This window comes from Patella vulgata, chromosome 9, assembly GCF_932274485.2.
Source record: "Patella vulgata chromosome 9, xgPatVulg1.2, whole genome shotgun sequence".
Lineage (NCBI taxonomy): Eukaryota > Metazoa > Mollusca > Gastropoda > Patellidae > Patella > Patella vulgata.
In genome coordinates this window covers 7244553-7261444 of record NC_065887.2, presented here as the reverse complement: position 1 = coordinate 7261444, position 16892 = coordinate 7244553, and the positions used below count along the sequence as shown (strand labels likewise).

Sequence of the window (16892 nt, the reverse complement as noted above, 5' to 3'; positions counted from 1 at the left end):
CCATTTCTCTCTCTCCCGCTTACTGAGGGTCGAGAGATGATGTACCCTATCTAATTGATTTGGTTTAAGTTGATAATAATGTGATAGGGGAGACAACTCTTTCAACCTCAAAAAAGCTTTCAGGTCTAAGATTAATAATTAGTTGGTCTATTTATAGCAATTCTCCCCTTTCCCCCTTTAGCATACCGGTAGCAATATTGGTTGGACAGAATTGTAGAAAAGTGTTTGAATTTACATTTTCTGCTAATGATTTAATGAATATTCATGATTTGAGGGTTGAAAGATCAAGAAGTAAACATGCTTCGTATGTGCAATTGAATATTTCTTATCAAATATTGTAGCCCAAAATGGAAATTCACTGGATCCTGACTGGTTAAAAAGTGGCTTCGAATGAGTATAACAGTCCTCTTAATTTCCTGGGCGACATCACCCAAGGTGGAAGGGTATCGCTGCCAATAAGTGTTAAGCAATCAATCTGCGCGATTCACTGTCAATGAATATTTCATGAGTACTAGAAACTCTTTGCAGTGGCAAAAAATTCTGCACCTCAAAACTTTATTCTACGAAATCATCATTAAATTTTGGCTGAATGTCATTAACAAAATATTAACAAATATTGATAATGCAGTAAATACTAACAAATTTAACGAATCACAATGGTGGTCATTAATTAAGGATATCTCTCTAAAACGAGGAAAACCATCTAAAGGCCCGGTCCAACTGCACTTACGGATGCAAAGAGGATGTAAAACGGGGAAAAAACGTGCCCTCCGTTTGAAAACGCCATGCATCCGTTGTGTACTCAGTGCATACGTGTTTCATACGCTCTATCCATCGAGCATCCGTTCACTTTGATTTCATCCGCGCAAAAAGTTTTGAGCTGCACAAAACTTTTATAACGGGTGAACTTCCTGCCGTGTACGATGTAAATGCGCGACATATACGAGCACCAAACGTTCCATGTCTTTTATCATCCGTTAAACGTCCACTGTATCCTCTCTGCATCCTCGCAACTCACATCCGCTCCAGCTGAAAACGGAAAGAGGGAGGAAAGATAAGGTACATCGTTAGTAGCACGGAAATAGAAAGGATGTAAGAGTATGCATCTCGTATATAAAGTTTTCAAAACGGACAAAGCGTTTGTATTTGGGATGTATCTGGTATATTGAAGGATGTCTAGAGTTTGCCTAACCCCTTCGGAGCTGTCATCCACTTCCATCCGCTAGGCTTCCGATGAACATCCATTTAACATGCCCGCTACATACTTCCCACGTTCGTTCTTTTCCGTTCTGTTTTCGCAAATTTTCGTCAATTTTGTCCATTTCTGGAGCGGATGAAAACGGATGGAGCCACCCCCGAAAGTTTGCTCGTCCGCTGTGTCCTTTTTGCATACTTTTTGTGTCCATCGGCCACTGGGACCGGGCCTTTATACCATCCCACCTTTATTTCATAAAGATACTATCTACTGTGAAAACCACGATAAGGCTGACGCATTAAACGATTTTTTCATTTCTCAATGTTCAGTTTCCTGGAAATGCGAGAATAACGTTTTTTAGGATTTTGAATTCTGTCTTATGGTTTGGATTCTCCGTACTTGGTTTTATTTTATTTTATCTCAATTTCGGATCTCTCCACAAGCGAAATCCAAATAGAACATTTGTTATCGTCCCTTAAGTCAAAACTGCCAAGCGATCCGGACAATGTTAAAAACTTTATTCTTAAAATAATATCGCAACCACTTAGCCAACCACTCAAACGACTTTTCGACCTACTCATAGCTCAAAACGTTTTTCCAAATTACTGGAAAACTGCTAATGTAGTCCCAGTTTATAAAAAGGGTGACCTTCATTTATGTTCAAACTACCGGCCTATCTCGCTCCTATCCTCATTAGGCAAAGTTTTTGAAAGGCTCGTTTACAATCACATATACAATTTTTTTATTAACTCAAAAGTATATAACTCCGTATCAGACTGGTTTCTAGAGGGGTAACGGTGCTACTTACCAACTTATTGAAATGTACGACTATATCTGCAAGAGTCTTGATAGTGGAAACAAGATAAAAGCTATATTTTTCGATAAGGTCTGGCACGACGGTCTAATTATCAATTAAACGCGGCTGGAATTCGTGGAAACATTCTTTATTCCCTTTATTTTATTTTGTCTCTCTTCTATTTTGTTTGATTATAATGGGTTGTTGTTTTTGGGTTTACAGATGATTGTATTCATACTAGTTTTGTTGGATTGATATACTGAGCGACATGGAAAACGCATCACTTTTTTTCCCAAATATTTTATTACTAGGTGGTTTTGTATGTATAATATTATGCAATACTATGAACTATTGTTTCACGCAATGCTCCCAAACGCAAAACATATTTGCCCGTGTGCACAAAAAACAATTGCACGAGATGCACATTAAAAACCCAATATTCACGTGCGCGATCGTGTGTGAGCCCTTTAAAAGCATGTTTTCAACTTAATGTGCAGTACATGAACTGTGAAACGTCATTCTGTCGTAATTTGTTGTTGGACGTGTGAAGGAATCGAGCTAGAGATGCCGAGACTTACTGAAAATCAACGGAATGAAGCCATGGGAATGTCCCGGACTGGCATGTCTACACGTGCTATTGCCAGACACTTCAATTGTCATCAGTCCACTATTGTAAGGCTGGTGGAACGTGTTCGAGTTAGTGGATCAACACGTGACCGTCAACGTCCTGGTCCACAACGCGTTACAACCCAGGCTCAAGACCGCTACATCCGGGTCACTCATCTGCCTGACAGATTCCGCCCAGCGACTCGAACAGGTGCAGCAGTCGTCGGAAGACAAGGACCAGTAAGTGCCAACAACGTAAGACGTCGTCTAAGAGAAGTAGGACTCCGTGCACGACGACCTTATGTTGGAGCTATCCTCAGGGATCATCACCGTCAGCGGCGTTTGATATGCGTTCAAGGACACCATACATGGAAAAGAGTAGACTGGCAAAGTGTGCTCTTCAGTGATGAGAGTCGCTTTCATCTTTATCACGCTGATGGCCGTCAACGTGTGTGGAGACGTCTTGGGGAACGTCTTGCAGACTGCTGCGTCTTCGAAACGAATCGATGGGGTGGGGGAAGTGTAATGGTGTGAGGAGGCTTCACATTTCATCACCGGACCGCCCTACACATTTGCAGGGGTCGCGTTAATGCTGTAGCCTGCCGTGATGATGTCTTGCAACCAATTGTTGTTCCGATGTTTCGAGCGCACCCACAACTTCAGCACTTCCAACAGGATAATGCACGTCCGCATACCGCCCGTTTTAGTATGGACTACCTGGCTGCTAACAACATCAATGTCTTGGACTCGCCAGCCATGTCTCCGGACATGGCACCTATAGAACATGTCTGGGATGAGATTGGACGCCGTCTGTATCGGAGACCACAGATGCACACCATTGCTGCTTTAGAAGCTGCTCTTGTCCAAGAATGGAACAATTTGTCCCAGGCCTTCTTTCAAACATTGGTTAATTCCATGCGACGTCGCTGCTACTGACATCTGTGTCGTACTTTTGGTTTTGACCCCTCTTACAGATTAAACATCCATAAGTGTACAAATGTGTTGTTATTGATGTGTTCCCATTTGAATATTGTTCACAATAAGAAGCAAAATAAATAAGATATGTTTACAGGATCATTTTGTTATACGAAAAACTAAGTGATGCGTTTTCCATGGCGCTCAGTATATATTTGTTTGTGCACTATTAATCTATTAATTTTGATTTTCTCCGGATACGTTCAGATGTGTTTCTTACTCGTTTGGCTTCCAGGATCCCGTTATTAAACCAAGCAGAATTCGATCTTAGTTTAAACACCTTGGTCATTTCAGGTGCAAGTGTGCTTTAAGGTTGTGTTTAAAATGGAGAAATATTGCTCAGTTTTCAAATTAACATTATTTAATAGTAAGTGCAGGGGGGGCTGCACCACACATAATTTACGCAAAACCAAATATATGGACAAGACATCATACTCAGAAACCACAAACTAACAAACAATTCAAAAAGAGTGAATGGATCCGTGGGATAGCCGTAAGCGTCCACTGCGCTGTACAGTAACGGGCCTGTGGTGACACAGACTTCACTCAAATTTGAAAACAATCAGGACCACCTAAAGATAAATTTTAAATGTTCGTATTATTAATAAGAACAGGTTTCGCTTAAGTTTATTGCTTTAAATCTTCCTAGTGCAAAAACGAAAAATTTGACCTTTTGACCTCCGGGGTCATAAAGAACAAAGGTGAATTTAGCAAGTTTACGTTTTTATTGAAATGGCGATTACTTCCGATGTTTTCATGATACAAGAATGGCTGCGCATTCACTTTCAGTGCGAATGACCTCATTTGACCTTTGGCCCCGAACATCTCGAAAACTCCCCAACGCCAACGGCTGACTGATTACCTCTTGGCAACGTATTCTACGCAAAACTTTACAATAGAAAAGTTGGGTTTGGTTTTGTGCCCATTTGATGACCCCCCCCCCTCCCCCTCCCCGCATAGAGCCTCTAGACTAATAGTCTTCGCAATTCCTATGTGAAACAGATTGAGTCTTTAGCAGTGGGAGGGTGGGAGGAAACCGGAGAAAACCCACAAGGTTGGACAGGCGACCATACTTCTTGTCACGTTCAACCGGGAAATCGAAACCACTCCAGTTGAATAATGTCAGACCTTATGATACAACTCCCACGCTAACCATTCACGACCCCTCTCCTTCTCCTCTAACAAAAATACAAACAACAAGAAGGTAATACACAACGATACACTACATAAATATACATTTTAAATTCATAGAACCGATACACATTGAAGCGTTATATTTAAGGGTGACACTGTGGCTAAGCGAGGTCGCTGGAGGTCGCTGGTTTGATCCCGGTGTTGAGCGAGAGAGTTCATCGGTATTTTCCGGCGTGGCTTCCCCCTTGTCAGTGTTGCGGGACCTGAGGGACTGGCAGCTATTTAGTCGTTCGGATGGTACGAGAAACCGCGGTGTTGGCCGAGAGAGTTCATTGGTATTTTCCGGCGTGGCTTCCCCTTGTCAGTGTTGCAGGACGGGAGGGCTTGACAGCTATCTAGTCTTTCGGATGGTACCAAAAACCTTGGTCCCGTGTACACATTGGCGTGTACGTAATATATCCCTTGAAAGTTGGAATTCGATATAACAGTATAGGCATAATTTCCCTCATAGTACACTGTATGGCGTATGCCCATCTTCATTGGCCCAGTCGGGGCAGAACAGTAGGACGTTAAACCCCATTTTAATTCATTTTGACGTTATACTCTTTAATGTATTTTGTACCAACTAGTCTCTATCATCCAGAAAAATATTCTACGAATATTAGTCTGGACAGGCTGTCAACATTTGAGAAAAATTGGCTAGATAATCCGGTTTTTCACATTATCATAAACAATGTCTAAGAGAGGTAACTCCTCTTAAAACAAGATGTTTACGCCCATAAAATTAATTTAAGAGTGTCATTTCAAAAAATCCATTTGATTGCATGGTTCAATATCTAAGACTCTTAATTTTTTATTGTAAAATTTCTCTCTTCATGGGCCATATCTATGCTTTTAAAATTAATCCTAATTCGTCGTCACGATTCATGTTTGTTTATATTAATGCAAGAATTATGGGATTTATTGTGGGAAGGGGCGCAACTCTTACTTGACTTGGCTAAAGAGACTGGATAATCAACCACATTAAAAACCAAACTCCCGGTTACGCATGGGCAATGGACTTTACGTCAAATATTGGCAACCTTCCCAGACCCTCCGTATGTTGAAGACTAGGAGGTTCTGGGTGACCGAGACTATGTACAAACATGTGTTATGTCTTCTCGTGTCAAAATCACGCATATTCACTACAAGTGAGACGAGGCAAGGAGGGGGGGGGGCAACAGAGACACGTGTCCAGGGCCCCGGAGCCTAGAAGGGCAGGGAGATAGGCCTAGTAATTTTTATTTATAAATTTTATTATGAATTAACAAAACAATTAATAATACACTGCTACTTGATCGTAAAATCGGCGACTTGTAGAAATATGGATACCTAGTGACATTGGTAGGATTAGGATCGGATTCTGTCAGTCCACTTTTCTTTCAAAATGTTACAGCCCGGGGGAGAGACTTCCCCGCCTCACTCGATCAACACCTCGCCCATTTGCTTGTCCCAGGGCCGGGAGTGCCCTATCGCTTGCCCTGCCCATAGTTCAGTAACTGAATTGTTAAGATTGCTGAAACAGGTATTGCTGGAAAAACAATTTTACAAGGATTCCTAATTAAACTTTGTGATCAATAGTTTGACTTTTGACTTATCTTGTGGCGGGCGTGAACATGCCATTAATATTCATTTACTATAATAAGTGGGGTATATTTAATATTTTTTTGTCAGTAAAATCAAGTCAAACATACATAATATGCCTTAATCACAGTTTAATTCCACGCCCTTGAATCTTGTCTATGCCCATCTACGTCACGAAGCCGGGGGATTTCCCTTTGAGATAATTATATTAAACCCAAGATGTACATTTTCTCAGAAATGTCTATCACGTCACGAAGCCTGGGTATTTCCCTTTAAAATACGTTAACCCGAAGCCGTACATTTTCTCAGAATGTATTTCACGAGCCATTAGTCAACTATAATGCGAGTTATTGTAAGGTAAGCAGGGATTATTCGATTCAATTATCACCTACTAAACATGAATAGACGTTTTGGCCTTGGTTAAATCAATGATCTTTACATCGACTATATATTATTGACGATCAAATGACAGAGTCTAGCACCCAGAAAATGGCCATTCGCAGTGAGTCGCCCAGGAAATTTAGAGGACTGTTGTACTCAATCGACGCCACTTTTCGACCAATCAGAATCCATTTTGGGCTACAATATTTAATTATACTCTGTCTAAATCTTCTAATTTATCCCGGTGGGTAGAGAAAAGTAGGACTTTAATCCCAAATTTTATTCATTGTTCTGTTGAAAATGAAAGATGTTTGTTTAGTACCTGAGAGAATTTCGTTAACCTTTTACAATGTTCTTTTAAACGTGGATTAAGAAAACGTTGATTTTACGCCAATCGTACCCGTAGCAAATAGTTGTATGCATATACGCTAATACATGCTAACAGGTCCGTACTGGGCGGGTAGACAGGTAAATGCAAAACCAAAAGACACTGGCATGGTTGATAACGCTCGAATCCGATGAGATGTCCTACCAGAGTATAAGGGTGTATATGGCTATGTCCCTTCCGAAAATGTGTCCTCTTGTCTGAAAAGGTGTCTTCGAATTTCGACAGAGTTACCTCAAATACACCATTGGCAACATTGTGCCCTCTTTTTACGCTAAACGTTACCCCAAACACTCTGACATTAAATCTGTCGCCAGTAACTTTCTAGGTCTGGCTTAGTGTCTAAAGCCTGATCACCACCTTCTAGTTTTTGGGGTTGTGTCAGTTTACTCTCAATTCTACCATTCCCTCATTAGCGAACAGAATCGAATGAAGCTTGGCGGGTACCCCTTTGTAAAAAAATGTCAACCCCCTTTTATGCTTGTTTTTCTTTACTATGGTCATATTCGGATCCTCATGACTTAATGCGTGGTTCCCCCTTGTCAGTGATGCAGGACGGAGGGCCTGACAAGGACAGCTGTCTAGTCCTTCGGATGAGACGAAAAACCGGGGTCCCGTGTATACATTGGAATGCACGTAAAAGACCCCTTGGCAGTTGGAATTCGATATAAGAGTAGGCGATAGTGCCGCTGCCCGGGCAAAATTTCCCTCATAGCACACTGTATGGCGTATGCCCTTCTTCATTAGCCCAGTTTAGGAGCAGAACAGTAGGACGTTAAACCCCATTTCATTTCATTTCTTTTCTTAACCAAGTGACATGTTATGGCTCATATATATAACGTTAAATCGAATCTGGCATGTGTCAAAAAAAAAATATTTCTCGCATGTGTCCGGCATACTCTTGAATCGAATTCCAACGGCCAAAGGGATCTTTACGTGCAAGCCAATGTAGGCATGGGACTTCGGTTTTTCGCCTTCCGTCCTGCACTACTGACAAGGGGAAACTACGCCAATAAATCCCAATAAACTTTCTCTGCCAACTCTAAGAGCGAACCCGAGACCTCCAGGTTACCAGGCCAACAACGTCTTACTCACTTAGCCACCGTGGTCCCCAAAGACATTAACAGCAATAATGCGAGCGAATTTGGCGGCGGTCGTCTCTTGCATGGCGAATTTTCCACGTGGACGTCATGAGTTAGAACGTCAAACAATTTTAACAATCGGGGCGGTAATCCGGGTAGAATGCTGAGAACTGTAGTGAGACAGAGAGGGGAAGAGAGAGAGGGCGAGGAATTGGGTTTAACGTCCATTCGACACAAACTAGGTAATTTTGGAACTAACATATGGTTCAATAATTCGCTTGCGCGTCTTTAGCAGTGAGGGGAACCGGAGGATCCGGAGAATACCCACGAGGCTGGAAGGCGATCCCACTCCTTGTCACGTACAACCGGGGAATCGAAACCACGCCATTTGACTCAGTGATATAACTTAAGATACAGCGCGCACGTGCTAACCATTCGCCCGTCAGCAAACAGGACCAAAACCCGACAACGAGAATATTCTGTAGAAGTACGAAGGGCTAAAATTCTACTCTAATAGCAAGTGAAGGAGGACGCCACTACACGCAAAACAATACCGACAAAATAAACACGTGGACAAGACAAACTACACAGAAACAAATGAAATGAAATGGGGTTTAACGTCCTACTGTTCTGCTCCTAACCTGGGCTAATGAAGACGGGCATACGCCATACAGTGTGCTATGAGGGAAATTTTGCCCGGGCTGCTACGCTACAGCCTACTCTTATATCGAATTCCAACTGCCAAGGGATCTTTTACGTGCACGCCAATGTGTACACGGGACCTCGGTTTGTCTTTCCATCCGACCGACTAAACACCTGTCATTGTCAGGCCCTCCATCCTGCATCACTGACAAGGGAAAACCACGCTGGAAAATCTGAATTAACTTTCTCGGCCAATGCAGGGATCGAACTCCCGACTTCCAGGCTAGTGGGCCAGCGTCTTACCGACTTTTCCACAAGTACACAGACATTGCAAGAAATAAACAAAAAATTATATCAAATCAAGTGAATGGATCCAAGATAGCTTTTTCAATTAGGTGAGAGTAAATATTTGTCTTTTGTAATTTATAACAGTTTGTTAAAGGAGCTAACTCACTAATATTTGGGACCTAGAAATTTACACAAATGGGTCGAAACGCATACAATAATGTAATATGAATGTATATAAATTGATTTACATTCAATTGTTTCCATTTTCACTCTAATTTCAAATCTCAAATCAGGTATGTTCGGCGAAATACGCCAGAAGTCTCAATCGAATGCCAGCCTCTAGCGTCTGGTTATTCCATTCTACGCCGATAGTATGTATTGCGCATGCTCTCCAGATAAGAATATGACGTTACCGTTTGACGGGGGTTGGATGGCCGAATGGTTAGCACGTGCGCGCTGTATCATAAGGTCAGTCATTGAGTCAACTGGCGTGGTTTCGATTCCCCAGTTGTACGTGACAAGGAGTAGGGTCGCCTGTCTAACCTCGTGGATTTTCTCCGGGTCCTCCGATTTCCTCCCACTGTAAAGACCCCTACGCGCAGGCGAATTGTTTAAATAAAATGAATCGTAAGCGTCCACTGCGTTGTACATTTCTGGGCCTGTAATGACAGGCTGTAATGACAGGCTTCACGCTGAAAATCTTCAGCAAAATTGAAATGTTATAATTTATGTCACTTAATCCATTATTTATAGTTACTTATTACAGTATATACCCAAATCTATTTATGGAAAGAGACATAAAGCGAAATATGTGATTTTTGATTTGTCCTTAGAGGTAATTAATGTATATATATGTTGTTGAGTTTGTTATCACAACGATACTTATCAAACCTCCACGTCAGAGAGATATATCGCCAGTATAGCTTTCCGTTGTCTTGAATGAATACCTGCCAATATTGAGAACACTTACACAATTAGAATAAGCTGAGTTTCCCATTAGAGTTAAAAGCTATTTATTTTTAAATAAATAATGTGAATTCTAAGGATGGATTCTAACCATAACTGTTCGATCTGTTTTGAGGAGTTCAACAAACCTAAAATACTTCCATGCTTCCACACGTTTTGTGAGGAGTGCTTAGACCGGTATATAACTTTACATGCTCATTTTAACAAGTTTAATTGTCCTTTGTGCAGAAGTCCAATTCCAATTCCTAGAGGAGGGGCTAAAAAGTTTACCAATAATTTCTACCTTGAAAAAACGGATACGACACTAATTCATTTTTGCCAGATACACAAGAAAAAGGAAATAGAATTTTATTGCCGTGATTGTTCTGTTGCTGTTTGCAGTCATTGCGCTTTATTGGATCACAAAAACCATAACAACACGCAACTACCAGAAATAGACCAAGAAGCCAGATCCAAGTTGAGCAATTTAAAAGGAGAGTTAGAACGGAAGATATACGAACTCGAGAAACACGAAGAATCTTTATCCAATCAAGTGTCTGATATCACGAATCAGGCTAGAATAGCCTGTGATATTGTTGACCAGCAGGTTCAAAAAGTCTGTGACGAAGCTAAGAAACACGGAGTCGATGTTAAGACCAAAATGAATGAAATACGTGATACAGAAGCTGGCACGCTTGAGAAGCTACGGAACGATATCGGCAAATACAGAGCTTCCTTACAGACGGGTGTTAAGTATATAGAGGAGGCGTTAAGGGGCGAATCCACCTTCCCTGTTCTGGATATTTTACCCAGTGCAGAAACACTGACTAAAGACAGCAAATTAACCAGCTTAGATTTCCCACTGGTAAGATACGTCCATTATCCTATGGTAAGGGTAGATGTCGAAACTTTAAAAGGGTTACTCGGTGAGTTACAGACGCTGGAGTCTAGAACATTCACTTGCAGGTTTAGTTTAAACGAGATAGTGATGACCGATAAGCCCTACCACAGTGATGTGGTGATAATACAAGGATTACCATGGTGTGTTCGTGTAAAGCACCGTACTGATAAATCTTGTCTGGGAATCTACCTACGAATGAATGCAGTGGTGGATAAGACTTTTAAATCTTGCAATGTCAGTCTGAAGCTAACCCTCTTAAATAAAAGTGAAGATAAATTCGTCGTCAAACAATCTACTTATCCATTTGCACCCGATGGTCAAGGCTGTGGCTGGAAGTTTGTACAGTGGAATGAGCTAGAGGACGAGGAAAATGGATATATTGACAATGACAAGTGCTTTGCCGTGCAAGCTGAAGTACAAATAAATGATATAGAACGATATTGACTTTGTATAAAATATAATCCATCGTTCAATTATATTAAAGGATCCATTTTAGCTAAATTACAATTAAATAAACCAATGATATTGACTTTGTATGAAACAAAATCCACGCTAAATGATATTAAAGAGTGCATTTCGGTTTTAAAATGTAATGGCATTTAATAGTAAATGAACGAACCTTTCCTTGAATAGCTTTTCATTGAATTTTTCCCCAATTGCTTTAAAATTGGTGTAAATATGTTGCTGTTGGGTGTTAATAGGTATGTCATATTTTACCGCTATACACGTGTCCATGTTGTTTTGTTGAAATGTCAGGAAGCAGTTCCACGTTCTTCTTTTGCGCTCCGGTTTCAATCATACAAGACAGGGCATGTTTAAAAACACGACCGGTTCCATTTTATATTAAAGTCCTCTTCTTTACAAGAATACTAGTGCGCAATAGTGGATATGTTGGCAATGATGTTCCACAAGAGGGAGAGAGAGAGAGAGAGAGAGAGAAGAGAGGGAGAGAGTTTAACGTCCACTCGACACAAACTAAGTCATTTCAGGACTAACATGTTGTTTAATTTTATTTCAATAATTCGCTTGCGCGTAGGGGTCTTTAGTAGTTGGAGGGAAGCGGGGGACCCTACTCCTTGTCACGTACAGCCGGGGATTCGAAACCACGCCAGTTGACTCAATGACAGGCCTTATGATACAGCACGCGCACGTGCTAACCATTCGGCCATCCAACCCCCCACAAGAGAATTTCGATATTTTGGATGCACATCAAGAGTCATTTGATTTTGATTTGCACCATCGAATGTTTAAGAAACCGCGAAAGAAAGATTGCGCAAGTTAAATCATTTATCAAATCACTAATCAACAGGGCTTAATTTTACAACAATTCATTACTCAAATACACGTGATAAAGCTGAATAATGTGTCTGAATTCTTGTCATAGATGTTTAATACGGTCTCGAGATGTAAACAGAACTAGAACTAACACCACCAATAACAGCAGCCCTAGCCCACAATCTCGTCAACAATCACGTGCCCTAACCTAATTTTCATCTCGAGACTTGTACGAAATATGCAGTTAGCCTTAATATTTAGACCTTTCTTGGACGATGGAGAATGTAGCTGTACTTATGATTATTAAATGTGAATTGTGTGGCATCCGCATGACAAATATTTCAGCCACTGTTAATTATAAATACTATCAGCATCATATTGTTACAATTCTGATAAATAAAATAAAATGAAATAGAGTTTAACGTCCTACTGTTCTACACCAACCGGGATAACGAAGACAAGTTAGCAAATTTAAGTAACGATTGGACTCTGTACAGGACTCGCACACACACGGTTCATTATACAAGTTAGCAAATTTAAAGTAGCCAAGTCTCTAACTCAATATTATCAAAAATCTTCGACATTGAAAACACGAATTATTTGTCAATTCAAATCAACATTGGTCTTGTGATCTTACAGGGAAAAGATGGGCTTCTGATATCCAATATTCAAGACAAAATAAACATTTTACCATTGGTACATAATGCGTTTCAGCGCCATTTGGAACAAGGGACTCAAATAACAGGGATAGACATATTCCACAAGTCATGTCAAATGGTGACGCTATATTCTTATCTGGAGAGCATGCGCAATAAATACAATCGGTGTAGACTGGGAAAAAAAACAGACGCTAAAGATTGCCATTCACATGGGATTTCTGGTGTATTTCGCCGAACATAACTGATTAAAAATTACAGTAAAAACAAAAAACGATTGAATGTAAATCAGTTTATATACATTCATATTACATTATTATATGCGTTGCGACCCATTTTTGTCAATTTCTAGGTCCCAAATATTAGCGATTTAGCTCCTTTAAGTGATAATTGAGCTATGTAAGGGACTTTCAACGTCCCATGGTTTGGTATACAGGCATACTGTAGCCGAAATTGCTTAAGTGTTTTCGTTAACATCCCTATGTGTCTTTCCTTAGCAGTGACAGCCTGGTCGTTATTTGTTCGAAAAAAGATAATACTTGACACCGATTTATTTAGCTTGACAATTTATTTGCGATGGTTTAAAGTATAATTTATGGGAATTTAACCCTCAATGCACAGACCCGGATGTGGCTCACGGCCAACTTTGTTTTTTGTCTCTCTAATCTACGTCGGGAAAAAATAGGGGATTTTTTGGCTATTGCGTTGTTAGGGGTAATGACAACACAAATTTATTCAATGTTTGTTTAAACCACTCAAATGGCAGTTATAGGCAATGAAAATAACATAAACAAATAAAAGTAATCTCGCTTCTAGGTATGCCCCCCCCCCCCATTAAAAAGAATTAGTATTGAAATAAAATGCTGGGCGAATACTACCAAACACTATGTGAATTATAGAAAACGGGTTATTTCTATGGTCTATCAAGGCGTGATCATAACATCAAAATACGCCGGGGCGTTACGTGGGTAAGACGCTGGCTCGCTAGCCTGGAGGTCGCGTCTTCGATCCCTGCATTGGCACCCGATTAGATTTTAATACATACTTCGAGAAGGCATTTGTTGAGTAATAAAACCTTCTAGTAGTTTATTGAGGGCTGGCCGTCCTTACCGCACGGTACAATATTATCACCACTAGAAGCAACAAATTCCAGAACAAGCCAGAACTCATACCAAAATGACCGCTTGATACAAATGAGTATTTAGGGGAATACTAATCCGAACTATAACCCTAACCCTTTTAAGAGAAGTAAAAACTAAATTAGACCGAAGTTCAGTCTTTTAAAAAGGGTTAGGGTTAGGGTTCGGGTTAGTTATCCCCAAAATTCTCATTTATATAAAGCGGCCATTTTGGACTCCGGAAGAACCCGAACCTCGATAAACTACTAGAAGGTTTTATTTGTACCGTGCGGTAAGGACGGCCAGCCCTCGATAAACTACTAGAAGGTTTTATTACTCAACAAATACCTTCTCGAAGTATGTAATACAATCTAATCGGGTGGCTCTGGCCGAAAAAGGTTATCGGGATTTTACGGCGTGGTTTCCCCTTGTCAGTGGTGCAGAACGGAGGGCCTGACAAGGACAGCTGTCTAGTCGTTCGGATGGGACGAAAAACCGAGGACCCGTGTATACATTGGCGTACACGTAAAAGATCCCTTGGAATTCGATATAAGAGTAGGCTGTAATGCCGCTGCCCGGGTAAAATTTCCCTCATTGCACGCTGTATGGCGTATACCCGTTTTCATTAGCCCAGTATAGGAGCAGAACAGTAGGACGTTATATTTCATTTCATTTCCAGATATATACGCTAAGCCAAAGAGATACATTTTCTAAGAATGGATTACACACGAGCCACTGGTCAAATAATATCAGATACTGTAACGACTGTAGGGATTATTCAATTCATTCGTCACTTGAATCAACTGGCGTGCTTTCGATTCCCCGGATATACGCGACAAGGAGTAAGGTCACCTGTCCAACCTCATCCCATGGGTTTTCGCAGGGTCCTCCGGTTTCCTCTCACCGCAAGCGAATTATTGAAATAAAATTGAATCATATGTTAGTCCCAAAATGACCCCCTCCCCCCTCTCTCTCTCTTCTCTCAGGGGTGGATACAGAGTGGGTTTGTGCCCCATCCCCCCGCTTTTTTATTGACAATTTGTTTTGTTAATATACCTTCACAACAATAACAACTTTTCTCGGGATTAAAACGATAGTATCCCCATCAAAGTATTTTTCAATTCTCTATAAACTTACAATGGCATATTCTTCATTTATTTATCCTTTTTTTTTTGGGGGGGGGGGTATCATAATACAACTCTTACCCAACTGATCTGGACTGTGGGAAAAGTATTGGGTTTTTATCGGGTTTGGGGGATTTTAATTACCAATCAAAAATGGCTCAGGTCGTTGAGTGATCATTTGGAAATACTGTTCTAAGACGTTCTTTCGCATCGCGTCGCTCGGCTAGTCGTTTATATACATAAACATACAATATGCTTTCATATACTAACTTTTCTTGACCCTTTGTGGCACATAAATAGGCAATTAACTTACTCTTGTTTTTCAATATATTATTTCATATAAAATGTTCTAAAATCTCAAAAGGCACCATGAACATACCCATTATTATTTAAAAACGTATATTTATATATATATATATATCTCTAGAAAATATTTATTTGGCTCGGTCCGCTCGAAGTTCTTTCTATTCTTATATTTGTTTACCGGGAAGAAATCAAAACTGCGATACGGACAAAAATGTCAAAAACAAATTGCACTTTTCTTTAGTCCACTTTGCCATGGGATTTTTCTCTGAAAAATCGCAAGGTAAGGTCAAAAAGATTTTTCCAAGTTAAAACTTAATACTAATTTGTCATTATATTATGTTATAAGTGTTACACTTTCGGTTCTATGAATCGGTTCTGGATGACAACACTGGTTTAAACTTCATATCATACTTTTATTTTTCTTTAAACATATCATGTACAAGACGTCTGAAATAATACGTAGTCACCAGGTTCCTTGTCTTGTAGCAGCCTTGTTTCCAGCTCGGCTCTCTGGCCTGGATTCGAGACTGGCGCCCCATTCCAACGAACTTACACGGCCCTTATTGTAGCCTTAACCGAAGGCGCCCATGGCCTTCTCTAGCTCCCCTATCCGCTTTTCATTCCTGCTTATAAACCCTTTCTAGACAAAGGATGTTCGAAGAAATTATGCATCTGGCTACATGTATATTGTATCATATACCAGGTTAAACGGTTAAGACAAGGGACATTACATAACTCGGACCAGCTATAAGTTTATATTATGGTAATGACTAATGAGTGCAATCTGGACAACTATGGATGGCAATAGCCGACATACTGATATTTTAATCAATTCTGCTTTCATGTGTCAAGATGGCACGATAACTATCAAGCTGTAAAAACGGTGGATTGTGGGTAAAACTATTCCGAAGGGTTAGGGTTAGAATTGTGGGTATAAACATGGAAAGATATTTTCCAGATCGGTCAAGATCCAGTATCGTGCCGGCATTAGCACTATTGATACTACTAACTGGGTGGTTCACCATAGCCGTGAGATTATATGACCACACTGAAGTTGAAGAATGATGACATAATGATTCGAGCGCCGTATGCGAAAACAAAATTTCAGATAATATTTAATACACTGGGCACTTACTTTTTGGGAGTAAGCTCGCTACGCCCTCGCTAAGCTTTATGGGTGTTCAAAAGGTGCAACTGACAATGCTTATCCTGGCTACAGTGACCCAGCAAAACCTTAAACGTTGGGGTAATAACAACGTAGCATTCTTACTTCATATATTGTCCCAATATTTAAGTCATCTATACAACCAGATAAATTAAAGCATGCCCCTGCAAGAAACTGCTCAGGACTTCTTTCGCAGTTATTGCAATTAAAATCTGAGTCATAGTAGTAGTGAAATTTAACACCCGTTTTGCAAGACTGTGATTCTCTTTCTGATGCCAGGTAATCCAACCTACCA

At 40.4% G+C, this 16892-nt stretch overlaps 1 protein-coding gene across 1 annotated transcript; it reads left to right on the top strand.

The window, feature by feature from the left end:
- Nucleotides 1–10395: 10395 nt before the first annotated feature.
- Nucleotides 10396–11397, top strand: LOC126832170 (uncharacterized; the record flags this gene model as incomplete). Its single annotated transcript, XM_050562875.2, has 1 exon — nt 10396–11397. A coding segment is annotated over one exon (1002 nt), but the record flags the coding sequence as incomplete, so codon positions are not given.
- Between the last annotated feature and the right edge of the window lie 5495 nt (nt 11398–16892).